Source organism: Rhopilema esculentum, chromosome 20 (assembly GCF_057945365.1).
Source record: "Rhopilema esculentum isolate cy_ngs chromosome 20, ASM5794536v1, whole genome shotgun sequence".
Taxonomy (NCBI): domain Eukaryota; kingdom Metazoa; phylum Cnidaria; class Scyphozoa; order Rhizostomeae; family Rhizostomatidae; genus Rhopilema; species Rhopilema esculentum.
Genome location: NC_142834.1, coordinates 13,657,113 through 13,670,141, shown reverse-complemented (window position 1 = coordinate 13,670,141; position 13,029 = coordinate 13,657,113). Strand labels below are relative to the sequence as shown.

Genomic DNA, 13,029 nt, shown 5'->3' with positions numbered 1-13,029 from the left:
AAGCATGTGTATCGCTGTCCACTTGTAACGGATCGGTTGATAGCAATCTTCCGGTAACCATGGCTTTGTTTAATGTAACTACGTTTTGTTAAGAGAGTTAATTGCCCAATTAGAAGTTTCATATGTGTTTAATGAAACTAGGTAGATATGAAATAGCAAAATGGTTAAAAGAAACGAAAACTATAGAAATTAAGCAAGTATAGATCGAATGGAAAAAAAAAGAAAAATAGGCGTATACGATTTTACGATATTGTTGGCGGGTACAGAAAGAAGGATAAGAAATTTCTCTCTGTCATCACTTGATGAATAATTTTCAAGGTAAGGTTATATTAATGTTATTATGATATGTTTTGAAGATTTTTCTTTTGTTGCAATGTATTGTTCGTATCATTCTTAAATACATTGATGATTTTGTTCGGTTTTTCGTTATATAAAAAGCAATGTTTTTTCTTAAACAGACTTCGGCCTGGGCACTGAAACGACAGTCAAGAGCCAATTTGACAAACAGAGCTTCTCTGAATGACGAAGAATTGGTGAGTAATGCCTTACTACAGATTTTTCGTAATTGAATTGTGTTTATTATGCTAAGTATAAACATGCTAAGCTAACTCCTCTTTGTAGAGTTATCAGAAAGATGCTCAAGGTGCAATAATTGCCTTGACAGAGTTTCCGTAAGAACTTGAAGCTGTTTCGAAAAAAGAGACTGGAAGCTGTTTCATAACTCGCATAAAAAAGAGGCTGCTGGCTGTTGCTTCTCGGCAGGGCTCACAGTGCTTCGACTTGGTATCCTCCGTAATTTTCTAGAACAGCAAGCGTTAGCACCCTGTGATTTCGTCACCCATGCGCATTGCAAAATCCTCTCGCTTCTAGCCTCTTTTTGCTCGTGCGAACGTGGCAAGTCACGGCAAATGTTTCATGGCATAGCACTTCCAAGCGCAGCCAGTCAATGGTTTTAGGCGGTAAGGTACCGCCATAAAGTAAAAAGACCTAGCTCGGAAGTCTCTGGTTATTCGGCGTTGATAACTAGAACCAGAGTCCTATATCGGGAAACTTTGTGGCTAGCTTGGATCCAAGCCATTGCTCACACTGCTTGTTTTTCAAAGTTTAGAAGTGTTGTCAGGACAGCAATTTCTTTTATTTACAAGATTGAACGTGTTTGGTGTTGTTTTGTTAAATATTTACATAGATGAAAAAACAGCATCACATTTGAGTGAAACGTTTATTCAGTACGAAAAATATTTGTGAACTGCGCTTTTTAAACGTCATTGAAATGCTAGGCCACGCTTCTTCTTCAGTGGAATGTTGCTATCTGTTGTGAAGTCTTCAAGTTTGACACAGGCAAACCAAATCTCCCAAAAGTGTTTCAACATTTCACCACCTGCATTTCAAAATAAAGTCCATTCATATAAGTTAATGGTAGGTTTTGTGTTGTTGCGTTTTGCTATTTCTGTCAAACTTGTAAGCATAAATCCCTTTTTTTATAAGAACACATATAAAGTCGATGCTCCAGTTTAAGCTTCGCGTTTCTTATTTTTTCGCTTAACTTCAACCTCACGTGTTTTTTTTTGTTTTTCATTTTCCGTGCCTAGTAGTATCCGGACATAACATGTGCTTGATAAATGCTGAATTCATGCTATTTTGCTTATCGCTTTCTTTTTTTCTGTTGCTATGCGTTCATTTTTAATTTTTGCTGGTATGTTATTTTTTGAGTTTTGTTGAATTTCAGCCTGCCTTGTTTCTCATATTGTTCCTATTTTTGGCCAATCTCAACCTGATGTTTCTTATAAGGGTTGTTCTTAGAAATAAAACGTGTAGCCATTCTGTCTCAAAAAACGGGAAAAACCCAAGCCCTGTACTTTGATGCAATATTAAATTCTACTTGATACGATACCTTGCTTTTAACATGCAAAATTGCTTCAGTTAGTTCTTTGATTCCTTGCTTCCCAGCTGAAAGAGTTTCATGCTTTTAAACGAAGAAAATATTTATAACCGGACAATTTTGAAGTCGTCTTCAAACGAAATTTCACGTCCCATCCTAGCCAAATCTTCTTTCAAAATGGCAGTCATCATGCGACTAAGTTTGACTTTATTATGATCTATTATGGCTACATCGATTAAATTTTTATTATAATAAGTATTTTGTCTCTTAAACATTTATTTTAAATAAAAAAGACACAGTGAATTTTTTAAAATTGTTTACAATTTATGCACGTCCAGCGCAGCCTCGTTCAGCTAATCAAGTTCTGACTCAATGGCCTAAAAAGGCCCACCAAAACCGTTAGTCACTTGTCGTGTAACCTCATTTTGCCGGTCAATACTCGTCTTCTGCTCCCAATCAAACCAAATCCCGGCCCTGAATTAATACCCATGTTGATTTTGTATTCTAATCGCTGTCTTTTCGCTTCTACAGAAATTGCATGTTTACAAGAAAACACTGCAAGCTTTAATCTACCCAATATCGAGTAAGCTTTTTTGTATTCAAGTTGTTATTGGATATTTTTTGTTGAGAAATATTTGCAGAGATAAAAACGTAGAACAGCCAATGCTGAAATTTGAATCACTGCAATCCATTTACAAAATCACATTGCACTCTGCCGTGTACAAATGTGATTTAAAAGCTCTCTAGATTTCTTTATTGTTGTTTTGATATTACTAAAGTTTACTCTTAAAATTCTGTATTTCCAAAACTTTTCCTCTCCGATATGTAGTTACTCACTTTCTATCCAAATGTCCTGAAATATCTTCTTCATAAAAACAATGTCCCATTTAGAAGTGATCATATATATTTTACTACCTATCACCAAAGATTTTTATATTTTTGTATATATCTATAGAATATGATTGAATACAAAACGATTGTCATTTAAAATATGGACGATTGTCATTTAAGATTCACCATTACACTCATTTTTATAAGAAACTGGCTATATGAAACGAGTAGTGGACAGTCAGAAAAAATTAAGAAACTTTTAAATCGTGATAAAACTGAGATCAACGAAATTTTGTCCTGTTGGCCTAGAACTTAAGACACAAGGGATAAAAATATACTTTCCACGTCTAAATACAGCATCAGAACGGAAGCTAATCTCTTGACATGATAAAAGAGGTCACGAACATTTCATAACATCATTCATGACATCATAATTTAGAAACTTATAAGAAACAACAAGTATTGAAATTTCCAGAACATTAAGAAATTGGAGTACTCAACATCGACCTTTGATTCTTATAAAAAAAATGAGTGTACTGAAAAATTTAAGGTGGGAATTAGAAATTTTAGTTTTTTATATAGCTCTTTGATGCTATCTGATATCTGAGAACTGTTATCTGATATCCGTGCATGTTAGTTCACTCCACCCCCTTAAACCTTCCCTGCCCTCCAAACTCCCTCGTCCTATATTGCTTATCCTTGTTTTGATTCACCAATTTTCAGTTGAAAATTCTCTGTTTTAGGCACAACACCTCATAAATTCGAAAAATTCTCCGCTCAGCATCCAATTTTTTGTTATGAATGCGAAAGTCTGTTGTGGGGGCTTGCAAGGCAAGGTCTTCGATGTCGTGGTAAGTATTGTTTCATTTTTTATGTCCTGATATTAATCGTAAAAGTTGTAAACAGGCGAAGTTAGCCATCTTTACAAACCAATAACATCTGCCATCAGAGTATTTCTTCTGATATCCATTTATATATTTTTATCTTTCGGTATTAAAAAAGAACTTGATGTATTCAATTTTTTTTAAGACTCTTTAAAGCATTATTGCTTATCATTTCGAACTTGATATTCAAGACTTGATATGCAAAATGATTCATACAATGAAAATTCAGTATTAATGAAGAAAATATTTAATGTTCAATTATAATATGATATCAGTATAATTTTATACAATGGAATACAGTATTTTTTTGCTTTGTTTAAATCTGTAGCATTTATAATTTTTGGCTAATTTAGAGATTGTCAGATTTTTTTCATAGTTAGAAAGCTAGTTTAAATTTGGTGTTTGTTTTCAGAATGTGGAGTCAAGTGTCACGAAAAATGCAAAGATTTACTAAACGCAGATTGTCTTCAGCGTGAGTTGATTTTTTTGACCAATTTTAAAAATCTACTGTTAAGGAATTTCTGTTTACATTTTATTCACTCAGTCTGCCGCAATATGGTATAAAAGGTCCGTTGAGAATGGTTTTCTTTTGTCCCTGGGGTATCTGGTGTCTCAAGGGTTTTTCTTTTCAATGATTGTTGATTTCTTGCCCAAATAATGCAGAAAATGCAACAGAAGCAATGAAAGTTATCTAACATGTAATATACTGGTGTGTTTTACTCCATAAGGCCTGAGACAGAGGAAGCTCAGCCTTTATTTCTTGGCTCTCAATTGTCGAATCTTCTGTTTCTAAAATTCTGTCCAAATCCTGTAAATTTTGTGCTATGTATAAACTTTGACTAATTTTTTCCCAGGTGCTGTCGAGCGATCTTCAAAACATGGAAGCGATGAAAAGTCGCGTATGATTTTAAATCATATCGAGGCCAAAATGGAAAAGAGGGTCATGGAGAAAGAAGATGTTTTTAGCATGATCAGGTTTAGTAAAATATTTTCAAATTGTTTTGCAACTTTCAGAATCTGGATGGACACACTTAGAGTCTGGGGCTCAGTATTAAATTCAGAGGCTTCAATGAAGCGTTGTGTCCCATCATGCCTTGCAGCATTTTATTCAGCTTTTTATTTCACATATTGTACCTATTCATCACTGATTGGATAGAGCACCTGTTTTACCGATTTTCATTTATTTTTTCTTTAATGTGCTAAATTTTATTTGAAGTAATATATACACAAGTAAGCATTTCTTGTAGAGTCCTTCGATGGACAGCCCCCGTGAAAAGCACGCTAATTAAAGAACTTTTTATATTATTAATGCTTTAGCAAACTTTTTGCTGTTTGATTTTATCGTTTAGTTTTGAAGGAAATTAGAACTTTCTCCCATTTCTTATAGCAAAAATGCTTCTCCAAAGCGCTCTATTTTGAAATCGAGATGTTTTATAAGAGTGCCTACCATCCTCGTTTTTCAGAGTACTTTTTCATTTGCTGCTTTTTAAAATGTCTAATTACATCATCTCTTGACTTTTTTAGGGAAGTGTTTTCAGTCCAATCTATGGACCACATCAAGTACATGAACGAAGCAAAACAAAACATTTTGAGCCGAACTTCGGTCTGGAATGCGAGAATTTCCATCACTGGTACATTTACTAATTTTCTCAGTTTTAATTATATCCAGAAAATCGTGATACGTTCCAAAAAAGTTTATGTTGTCCATACTTATGGCTGTGTTTCTAAATTCCCTGAAAATATATATAAGATAGATATTTATTTGTGTACTTTACTGACACATCATTGTATCCTTGACACATTTTTGATCAAACCTTTGTTGGCTAGCCTTTACCCTTGGATGGCTTAGAAGATATGCTTCAAAATCACAACAGTATTCAGCCATGCCCAAACAGTTGTATTGTGTGTCAGTTGTTCTACTCTGTACTCTGCCAACCAACAGGTGGTAGAGCAAGGCTAACTGAAGGCTGTTCATTTAGGAAGAAGCCGCAATAAGTACATATAATCATGAAATGAAGAAAATATGTTCTCACAAGATGTTCTGATATGTTCTTTTCTTGGATGGCTTAGAAGTTAGCCTCACAAGAACTGAATAACACATTTATTATTTCATTACTGGCGTTGCCATTTAAAAAGTTTTAAATATTTATCAATTGCAAAATTCTTTTAGCTTTTCTTTGATTCACATTCGCATTAAATCTTTCCCCTAACTTATTTTACTTCATCTACACTACAAAACGTTTTTCTATCAATTATAATGATTTTTAGGCCCTAATGGCTCAAATGACGTAAAAAAACTTCTTTAATCTCGAATATTTTAATAATTACGGGTTACTGAATATCTTTGCTAAAATTCATTGATTGCCTATAAATTTGAACTTCGTATCCAGTTTTTCGTCATATTGTTTCTAAGAAGCACTTTCTAGAAACACCTCCACCTCAAGAAGGAGTTTTCTTACAAATATATTAACGTCTTAACACATTTTTCATGCAATTCTTTTCAAACAGCATTAACCCTGTTGGTTTATTTTGAGTGAATCAATTTTCTTTTGCAGTTGTGAGTGCGCAAGGTCTGATTGCCAAAGATAAAACAGGTATTGGTTTCCGGAAAATAAAAAACAACTTAATTTTTTGCTGTTTTTAACTGCTGTTTCATAATTGGAATTGGTGTTAACATTATACGTAAATTTGTATTTATTTCACTTGAATTAGCATTTCCTCTTACCTTAATATACTAAATTTCTGCATGTTATATTTACTGACGAAAACATCCCCCCCCCGGAATTTTGTAAGCATCTATAGTAAAGCAGCTGAAATCTTACGCTTTGTAAGGGGGGAGAAAATAACAAGACGCCTTAAAACATTTGGATTAAGTTTTAAGAAATTTATATTGATGTAGTATTTTTTTATGAATACCGTTAAGTAAACCCCTTTTTTTATTCTCTCCAGGTACCAGTGACCCTTATGTGACGGTCCAAGTTGGAAAGAACAAAAAACGAACTGCAACAATAACAAAGAGCTTGAACCCCGTGTGGGACAAAACGTTCCAATTGTAAGTTGCCCTTGTTTTATTTCTTGTAGAATATTTCTCGGTTTTTGACCCTGGTTATAGCTTTCCAGTCGGAAGAAAGATTTTTTTTCATTCTTGAGACTGCAAGAAAATTTTATTTAAATTCTACATTTCGTGGCTTCAATTATGATTTTTGTTGTATTTTGAGAGAAAAAATTTAGAGATATTTTCATCTAGATAAATAGCATCCCTTAAAGATATCAATTTTTGTTGTTACGTACGTGCTGTTGTTCTTGTTTGTTGTTGCTGTTGCTGTCTGTGGTGTGGACCTTATCTTCCGTGATGTAATTTGTCCATCGTTCATAGTATTAGGAGAGTAGAATTTACAAATATTGTAGTGGTTCTTCTTGAATTCCTCAATGGCTTGACAACTATTCTGAATTTATTTTTATATCATTTCATTTCATTTCGCAGTGAATGTCACAATTCTTCTGATCGAATAAAAGTCAGAGTTTGGTATGTTTTTATATTTTAGAGCTACATTCATAAATCATCATTTTCTTCGCTCTTATGATATCCATCTTATGATAATATGGGTTTGACCTTTTTGTATATTTTTCAAAACTTCTTTTATCACTTGAAGAATTCACACAGTGTAGCCGAACGCACAGTATGGATCGATCTGCGTGTCATCACTAAGAAATCAGATATCCAGGGAAAATGCTGATAGCATTCAAAAAGGAACAAAAATAGGCCTTCCCATCTTTTCTTCGACTATTATAACAAATTATTAGACTGTAAGCTCTTCATTTTTTGCGAAAATTGTTATCCTTTGATTTAAAGGGACGAAGATTACGATTTAAAGGCGAGAGTTCGCTCCAAGTTCACGCGGGAGCCCGATGAGTTCCTTGGCCAGACGATCATCGAGGTCAGGACATTGAGCGGTGAAATGGATGTTTGGTACAATCTAGGTAAGCTGCATAGTGCCTTTCCCAGGGTTTTCACAGAGGGAGCTAAGAGCGATGATATTTAGCAAGGCTCCCGAAGAGCTTGCTACAAGGACCCTTGACAAATGATTCAAGTAAAAGACGTTAAGATCGTTAGATTTTGAAATGATAAATGATAGATAAAAATTGTTTCGTGTTTCTTAAATGTTTAAAAGAAGATGGTTTGTGCTCTTCTGGATGGTTGAAACGCGGTATCACACCCTTATTTATATCTTTAGCTGTAACAGTATTTGATAAAACATCAATGCATTAGAGAAACGTTTCGCTTTTCAATCATCTTAAACTTGCACCAAGATGAAACGAAACCTTTTATTCTACCGAGAGAAAATATTTCTATGGTATTTGCTGTGTGAAGCTTTTGATATTTGTTTATTCTTGCAGAAAAACGAACCGATAGGTCAGCGGTGTCTGGTGCAATAAGGCTTCGAATTAGCATTGAAATCAAAGGAGAAGAGAAACTCGTTCCATATCACGCCCAATACACATGTTTACACGAGGTTTGTTTTGTCTTCAAATTTTGGTATCAGATTTCTCAGTTTCTGAGATTTGGTATTAGATCACTCAGTTTCTAAAGGTAGAAAATCTGGAACTCTCTTATAAGTAAAATCAAACAGCCCAAAATTCTAAAGAATTCAAAAATGTGATTAAAACTTGGTTCTATGAAAATAGAGGCACATTTTTGCAGTAAATGAACTGCCTTGTGCAGTCCATGGAATGTCAATCTAAATTAGTGTTTATCCTATATTGCAACAATAAACATGAAATAAATTGACAAATTCTTTTGTGCTTTAATTACATTTTGCTTACCCTTTGATGAAGCAAACGACTTTTGACCATAAAATCTATATTTCAAACCACCATTCTTTTGAGAGAAGTTACATCGGAATGTTCTTAATATCTTTTACTGTTACTTCTCCACTTTGTTTGTTTGTCTCTTTGGCCTATAGAGTAAAATATTTACAGCTCTTTAGGGGTTTTCCTCGTATTTCTTAAGGGGTTTTCCCTGAAGCTAACTTATATCAATGTGAGACTGATTTTCTTAACATTTAAATTCTAGAATTTGTTTCACTTCCTCTTTGAAAATGCTGGAAGAGAAGTCGTTTTGCCGAAAGCTTTTGGGGTACGTTAACCTTTTTGATATCATTTTTTCAATATTTCTTACTGTGTCGTTGGATAGATTATAATATGCTTTATTTGTTTCCTGAAATGACTTTTCCAGTTATTTCGTAAATACGGCTTCCTATGTTTATATTATATTGTACTTAATATTTCATATTCAATTCTATATTTCACTCTATACTTTATACTTGATTTTATATTCTTAACTATATTTAACTCTATGTTAACTATTCTATATTCAATAACATTTTATGCATTCCATTTTTATTTTATTTTATTTCGTTTTATTTGATCTTTTATATTATTTCATTTTACTTTATTCGTTTTCTTTGTCTTATTTTATTTTGTTTTTTGTTTCTATTTTTGTCTATTTATTTATTTTATTTCATCAAATTTTATCGGTTTGTTAACTCGTATTTTGATTAGCTTTCCTTTATCATTTTCTCGAATTCAGTGTCTGTTTAACAAAGCCTGATCGAAAATTGCAAAGGGTTTTCTTCATTGCTCCAACCCTTTCATTCTAAGTTAGCCATTGAGATCAAACGCTGTTTTACCATCCTAAATTTCTTTTTCTAGACTGATGCGTGGAAAGTTTATTTTGACGAGCCAGGATTAGAAGTAGTCAACGAATTCGCTATCAGATACGGGATAGAAACAATATACCAGGCGATGACGTAATTATTTGTTCTTTATTTCTTCATTTTCAATATTATTGTTGATCCTATCTATTATTCATCCTAATTTTTTTAATGCTTTAACATCATTCCCCATTTGTAAGTTATATCGGCATCAGCTTTATTCTTCAAATTCTTATTTTAAAAATATTTTAAGCACAAAAGTTGACATGAACACCCTGTATTTTCAGATATTTCCTAAAATTTGTTTTAGAAGCCTTGTTTACCGAGCATAATTATCCTGAAAATTTAAATGTTTATGATTCCCCAGTTTGGCCAAAGAACTCTTAGTTCTATCGCTGAGCTAGTTTTTTCAACTTTTTTTGCTGCCTTAAATTCAAATACATTTCAATAGAGTCGTTTACATAAAAATTGTTGTAGCATAAAGGTATACTTGTGTTAAGCCCTGTTTACACTACACAAACTAACCTGGGTTCGCCCTAGGTTAAAAGTAACCCGGGTCGAACCCTGATGCGTTTACACTGGAAATGTCGACTTTGTAGTGTAAACGGAATCAAGGGCGAACCTGGGTTAGTTTGATATCGACGCATGCGTAACATACACAAATTGAAGGCGATGATAAACAAAATTGCGGCGGTCAACGTGTATATTGTTTGTGAACTTTACAGAATACAATAAATTGACTTTAAAAACAATTATTCCCAGTGCGAGCTTCGTACAATGAGATAATTCTGGATTCGTGCTTTGCTTTGTTTTGCATTCGGCGCCATTTCCGTCACTACGCATGTGTCCTAACGAAACTAACCCAGGTTCGCCCCTGGTTTGCGTTTACACTACACTTTATCTAAACTAAGCCAGATTCGACCTAGGGCGAACCCACCTTTTGAGATGGGTTGACTAACCTGGGGCGAACCTGGGTTAGTTTGCGTTTACACTACAAAAATCTAACCTAGGTTAGTTTTAACCTGGGGTGAGCCCAGGTTAGTTTGTGTAGTGTAAACAGGGCTTTAGTCATATACCATAAAGGAGAATCGCTAAATTCCGATACCTGAGGCGTAAAGATTATAAACGAACTTTCGCTTTGCACAGCTTTCTTCAAATTTCAACGAGGGCATTGTTTTTCTTCCAGGCATTTTTCGGCATTATCTGCTCATTATATAAACCCTGGTGTTCCAGCTGTGATGAGCAATTTACTGGCCAACATCAATGCCTTTTACGCACACACAACAGCTACCTCGGCTGCTTCGGCATCGGATCGATTCGCTGCTACCAATTTTGGGGTATGTCTATATTAAATTAAAGAGCCACTCAAGTTGATTTCAGGGTGACAACCTTTTTCACCATAGGCCGCGAGAGAACTTAGGCCAAAGTCTATAAGAGAGCAAAACACAAGAAATATTGTGACGACATTTTGTTAATTCGGTTGGTTGGTTCCAGTTTTCCAAGGATGACTTCCCCTGTACTCATTAAACTCGTTAACTGCTGGAAGACTCGTTTAAATTTGCGCATTACTTGATACAAATTTAACTGCATTTTATGATAAAATTCTCTTTTTCAGCTTTCAGATAGTCTCTCAATAATAGAGTGTTTCTGATGGCCTCCTATATTTGCTGTTAGCGTTTGTTAATTGAGATTTTCTATAGAAAGTAAATCGATAGTTCAAATTAAGAGGGGTAGGCCTGAATGGGAGTAGTGACGTTGAAAAATTGTTTGTTCGAGTAAGGACGATTATCTAGTTCAATATTAAATTGTCGAGCTTTGACTGTATAGTATTATGGTATTTAAGCCATATTTTGTTAAGCAATGTACACGAATTTAACACATATATTTCAACGCTATAACTTGACAAAATAGTCGCTAAAAATGAAAATGAAAACAGTTTGTAAAAAAGAATCGTCTTGTGAATTAGGATTGCAGTTATCCTAATCTCAATATTTTTCTTTGCAGAAAGAAAATTTCGTAAAAATTCTCGACCATCTACATAATTCTTTGAGAATAGACCTTTGCTCGTACAGGGTAAGTATACAACCTTTCGTTATTATTTACCCGCGTGTATACCGCGTTAAACTTGCGTTACCTTCTACCTTGATATTTTCTTTTACCGCATGAATTCGTCAGCCTTTCTTCGTCCGTTCTTCGTTTGTTTCACGGTTGTTTTGCGTTTGAACTTCACTTATCCATATTTGATCATTTTATTTAGACGATATTTCCTGCATCCAACGCTGTGAAATTGTCGGATCTCAAATCAACCGTAGATCTATTGACAAGCATCACGTTCTTCAGAATGAAGGTAACACTTACCAAATTATGTTTTTGTTTGTGATGCAGTTCTTCTCCTTGTATACCATTGCCGCACTACTACTGGTGAGAAGCGAGCGGGAGGAGCGGAGAAGAGAAGCGAGGAGGGTTTAGGTCGACGGAACATCAACGCTCCTCCGTTTCTCTAAAACTTTCGCCTCCTCATCACCATTGTTTTAATGGCTCTGATGCTTTAGTTGTTGCAATACTTTGAGTTGAATTTCTTTTGCATTTGTGTCAAGTTTTGTTATTTTCAACTTTTTTGTTAATTTATACTTTCTCTCATTGTCAATACACTTCAGTTCGTTTCTTAATTGAACCTATCAAAAGCCTTTTCTCACGATTCTTATTGACCTATCGAAACAATTACGTTTAACAACATCACATACTTCGTAGATAGAGAACACAGAGTAATTTTTTTCTTTCTGTCAACATGAAATTACAGCCTATATTTAAGACACTGGCAACTCTAGTGTGTATGTTTGAATAACTTCTTTTCAATACTTTTCAGGTTTTAGAGCAACCTAGCCCACCAAGAGCTGCTCATGTTGTGACTGAATGTGTTAAGGTATGCAATATAATTCTTTATCTTGAATATAGAGTCTTAAGTGGAAAATTCTTTAGAATCGGAATGAAACTTAACCGAACCCCAGTGAAAAATGAATTTTTTTGCGTATGATTTGGTCCAGTGGCGGACACTTGGGGGGGGCGACCGCCCCCCAAATACTTTAGAGGACAATGGTCTTTTGTTCTAAAACTATGGGAAATGTGACGTCATCTTATTAAAACAATAGGCTTGCCCCCCCCCCAATATTTGATCAAGTGTCCGCCCCTGATTTGCTCCTTGGTTTTTTAGCATGTCAACTTCCTTTTTGGGATTATATTCGTACTGTTATTGTGTAATGACTAAGAATAAATGGCCGTTAGTTTTTGCTTCGAGTTCTAAGGGGGTCTGTCCCCGTTTTGTTAAGCTTGAACGAATAATTAGTAATTTTAGCCGATCAGAGACGACGTTAATCTCGTAATCAGAGAGATTGTTCGAGCCTTATTGTTTACTTCAGCCAATCACCGAAGGGAAAGACTGTCTGTAAGGGGCAAATGATTTTAACAGCTTATTTACTTTTTGTGTTTGAATTAAATCATGAATACATTTTCAGAGTTCTTATGTGTGACGTCATAATATATGCTTTCAAATGTTTTTGTTGTTGAAAAAACTATGTACGTTGCGTGCGGTACTTCCAGAATAACGATGATACAGTTAGCAAATAAATTTAGTACCAGAATGAAAATATAATAGTGTGATTGTTAAAAACACGACGTTTCGAGCATGTACTCGTTATTAAGTGGCTAGAAAAGAAACAAGCCG

General features: G+C 34.4%; 1 protein-coding gene across 2 annotated transcripts in view; it reads left to right on the top strand.

Moving 5' to 3' along the window:
• LOC135687559 (protein unc-13 homolog B) overlaps positions 1–13,029 on the top strand; it is a 63,066-nt gene that overhangs the window by 23,618 nt on the left and 26,419 nt on the right. For both annotated transcript variants that reach the window (XM_065204150.2, XM_065204151.2), the window contains exons 10-26: positions 459–533; positions 2,411–2,462; positions 3,454–3,561; positions 4,007–4,066; positions 4,449–4,569; positions 5,119–5,225; positions 6,150–6,188; positions 6,544–6,646; positions 7,079–7,120; positions 7,448–7,575; positions 7,993–8,108; positions 8,669–8,731; positions 9,307–9,404; positions 10,495–10,645; positions 11,313–11,381; positions 11,566–11,655; positions 12,175–12,231. In XM_065204150.2, the coding sequence (XP_065060222.2) occupies positions 459–533; positions 2,411–2,462; positions 3,454–3,561; positions 4,007–4,066; positions 4,449–4,569; positions 5,119–5,225; positions 6,150–6,188; positions 6,544–6,646; positions 7,079–7,120; positions 7,448–7,575; positions 7,993–8,108; positions 8,669–8,731; positions 9,307–9,404; positions 10,495–10,645; positions 11,313–11,381; positions 11,566–11,655; positions 12,175–12,231 (1,479 nt within the window). The remainder of the gene's footprint in view (positions 1–458; positions 534–2,410; positions 2,463–3,453; positions 3,562–4,006; positions 4,067–4,448; positions 4,570–5,118; positions 5,226–6,149; positions 6,189–6,543; positions 6,647–7,078; positions 7,121–7,447; positions 7,576–7,992; positions 8,109–8,668; positions 8,732–9,306; positions 9,405–10,494; positions 10,646–11,312; positions 11,382–11,565; positions 11,656–12,174; positions 12,232–13,029) is intronic.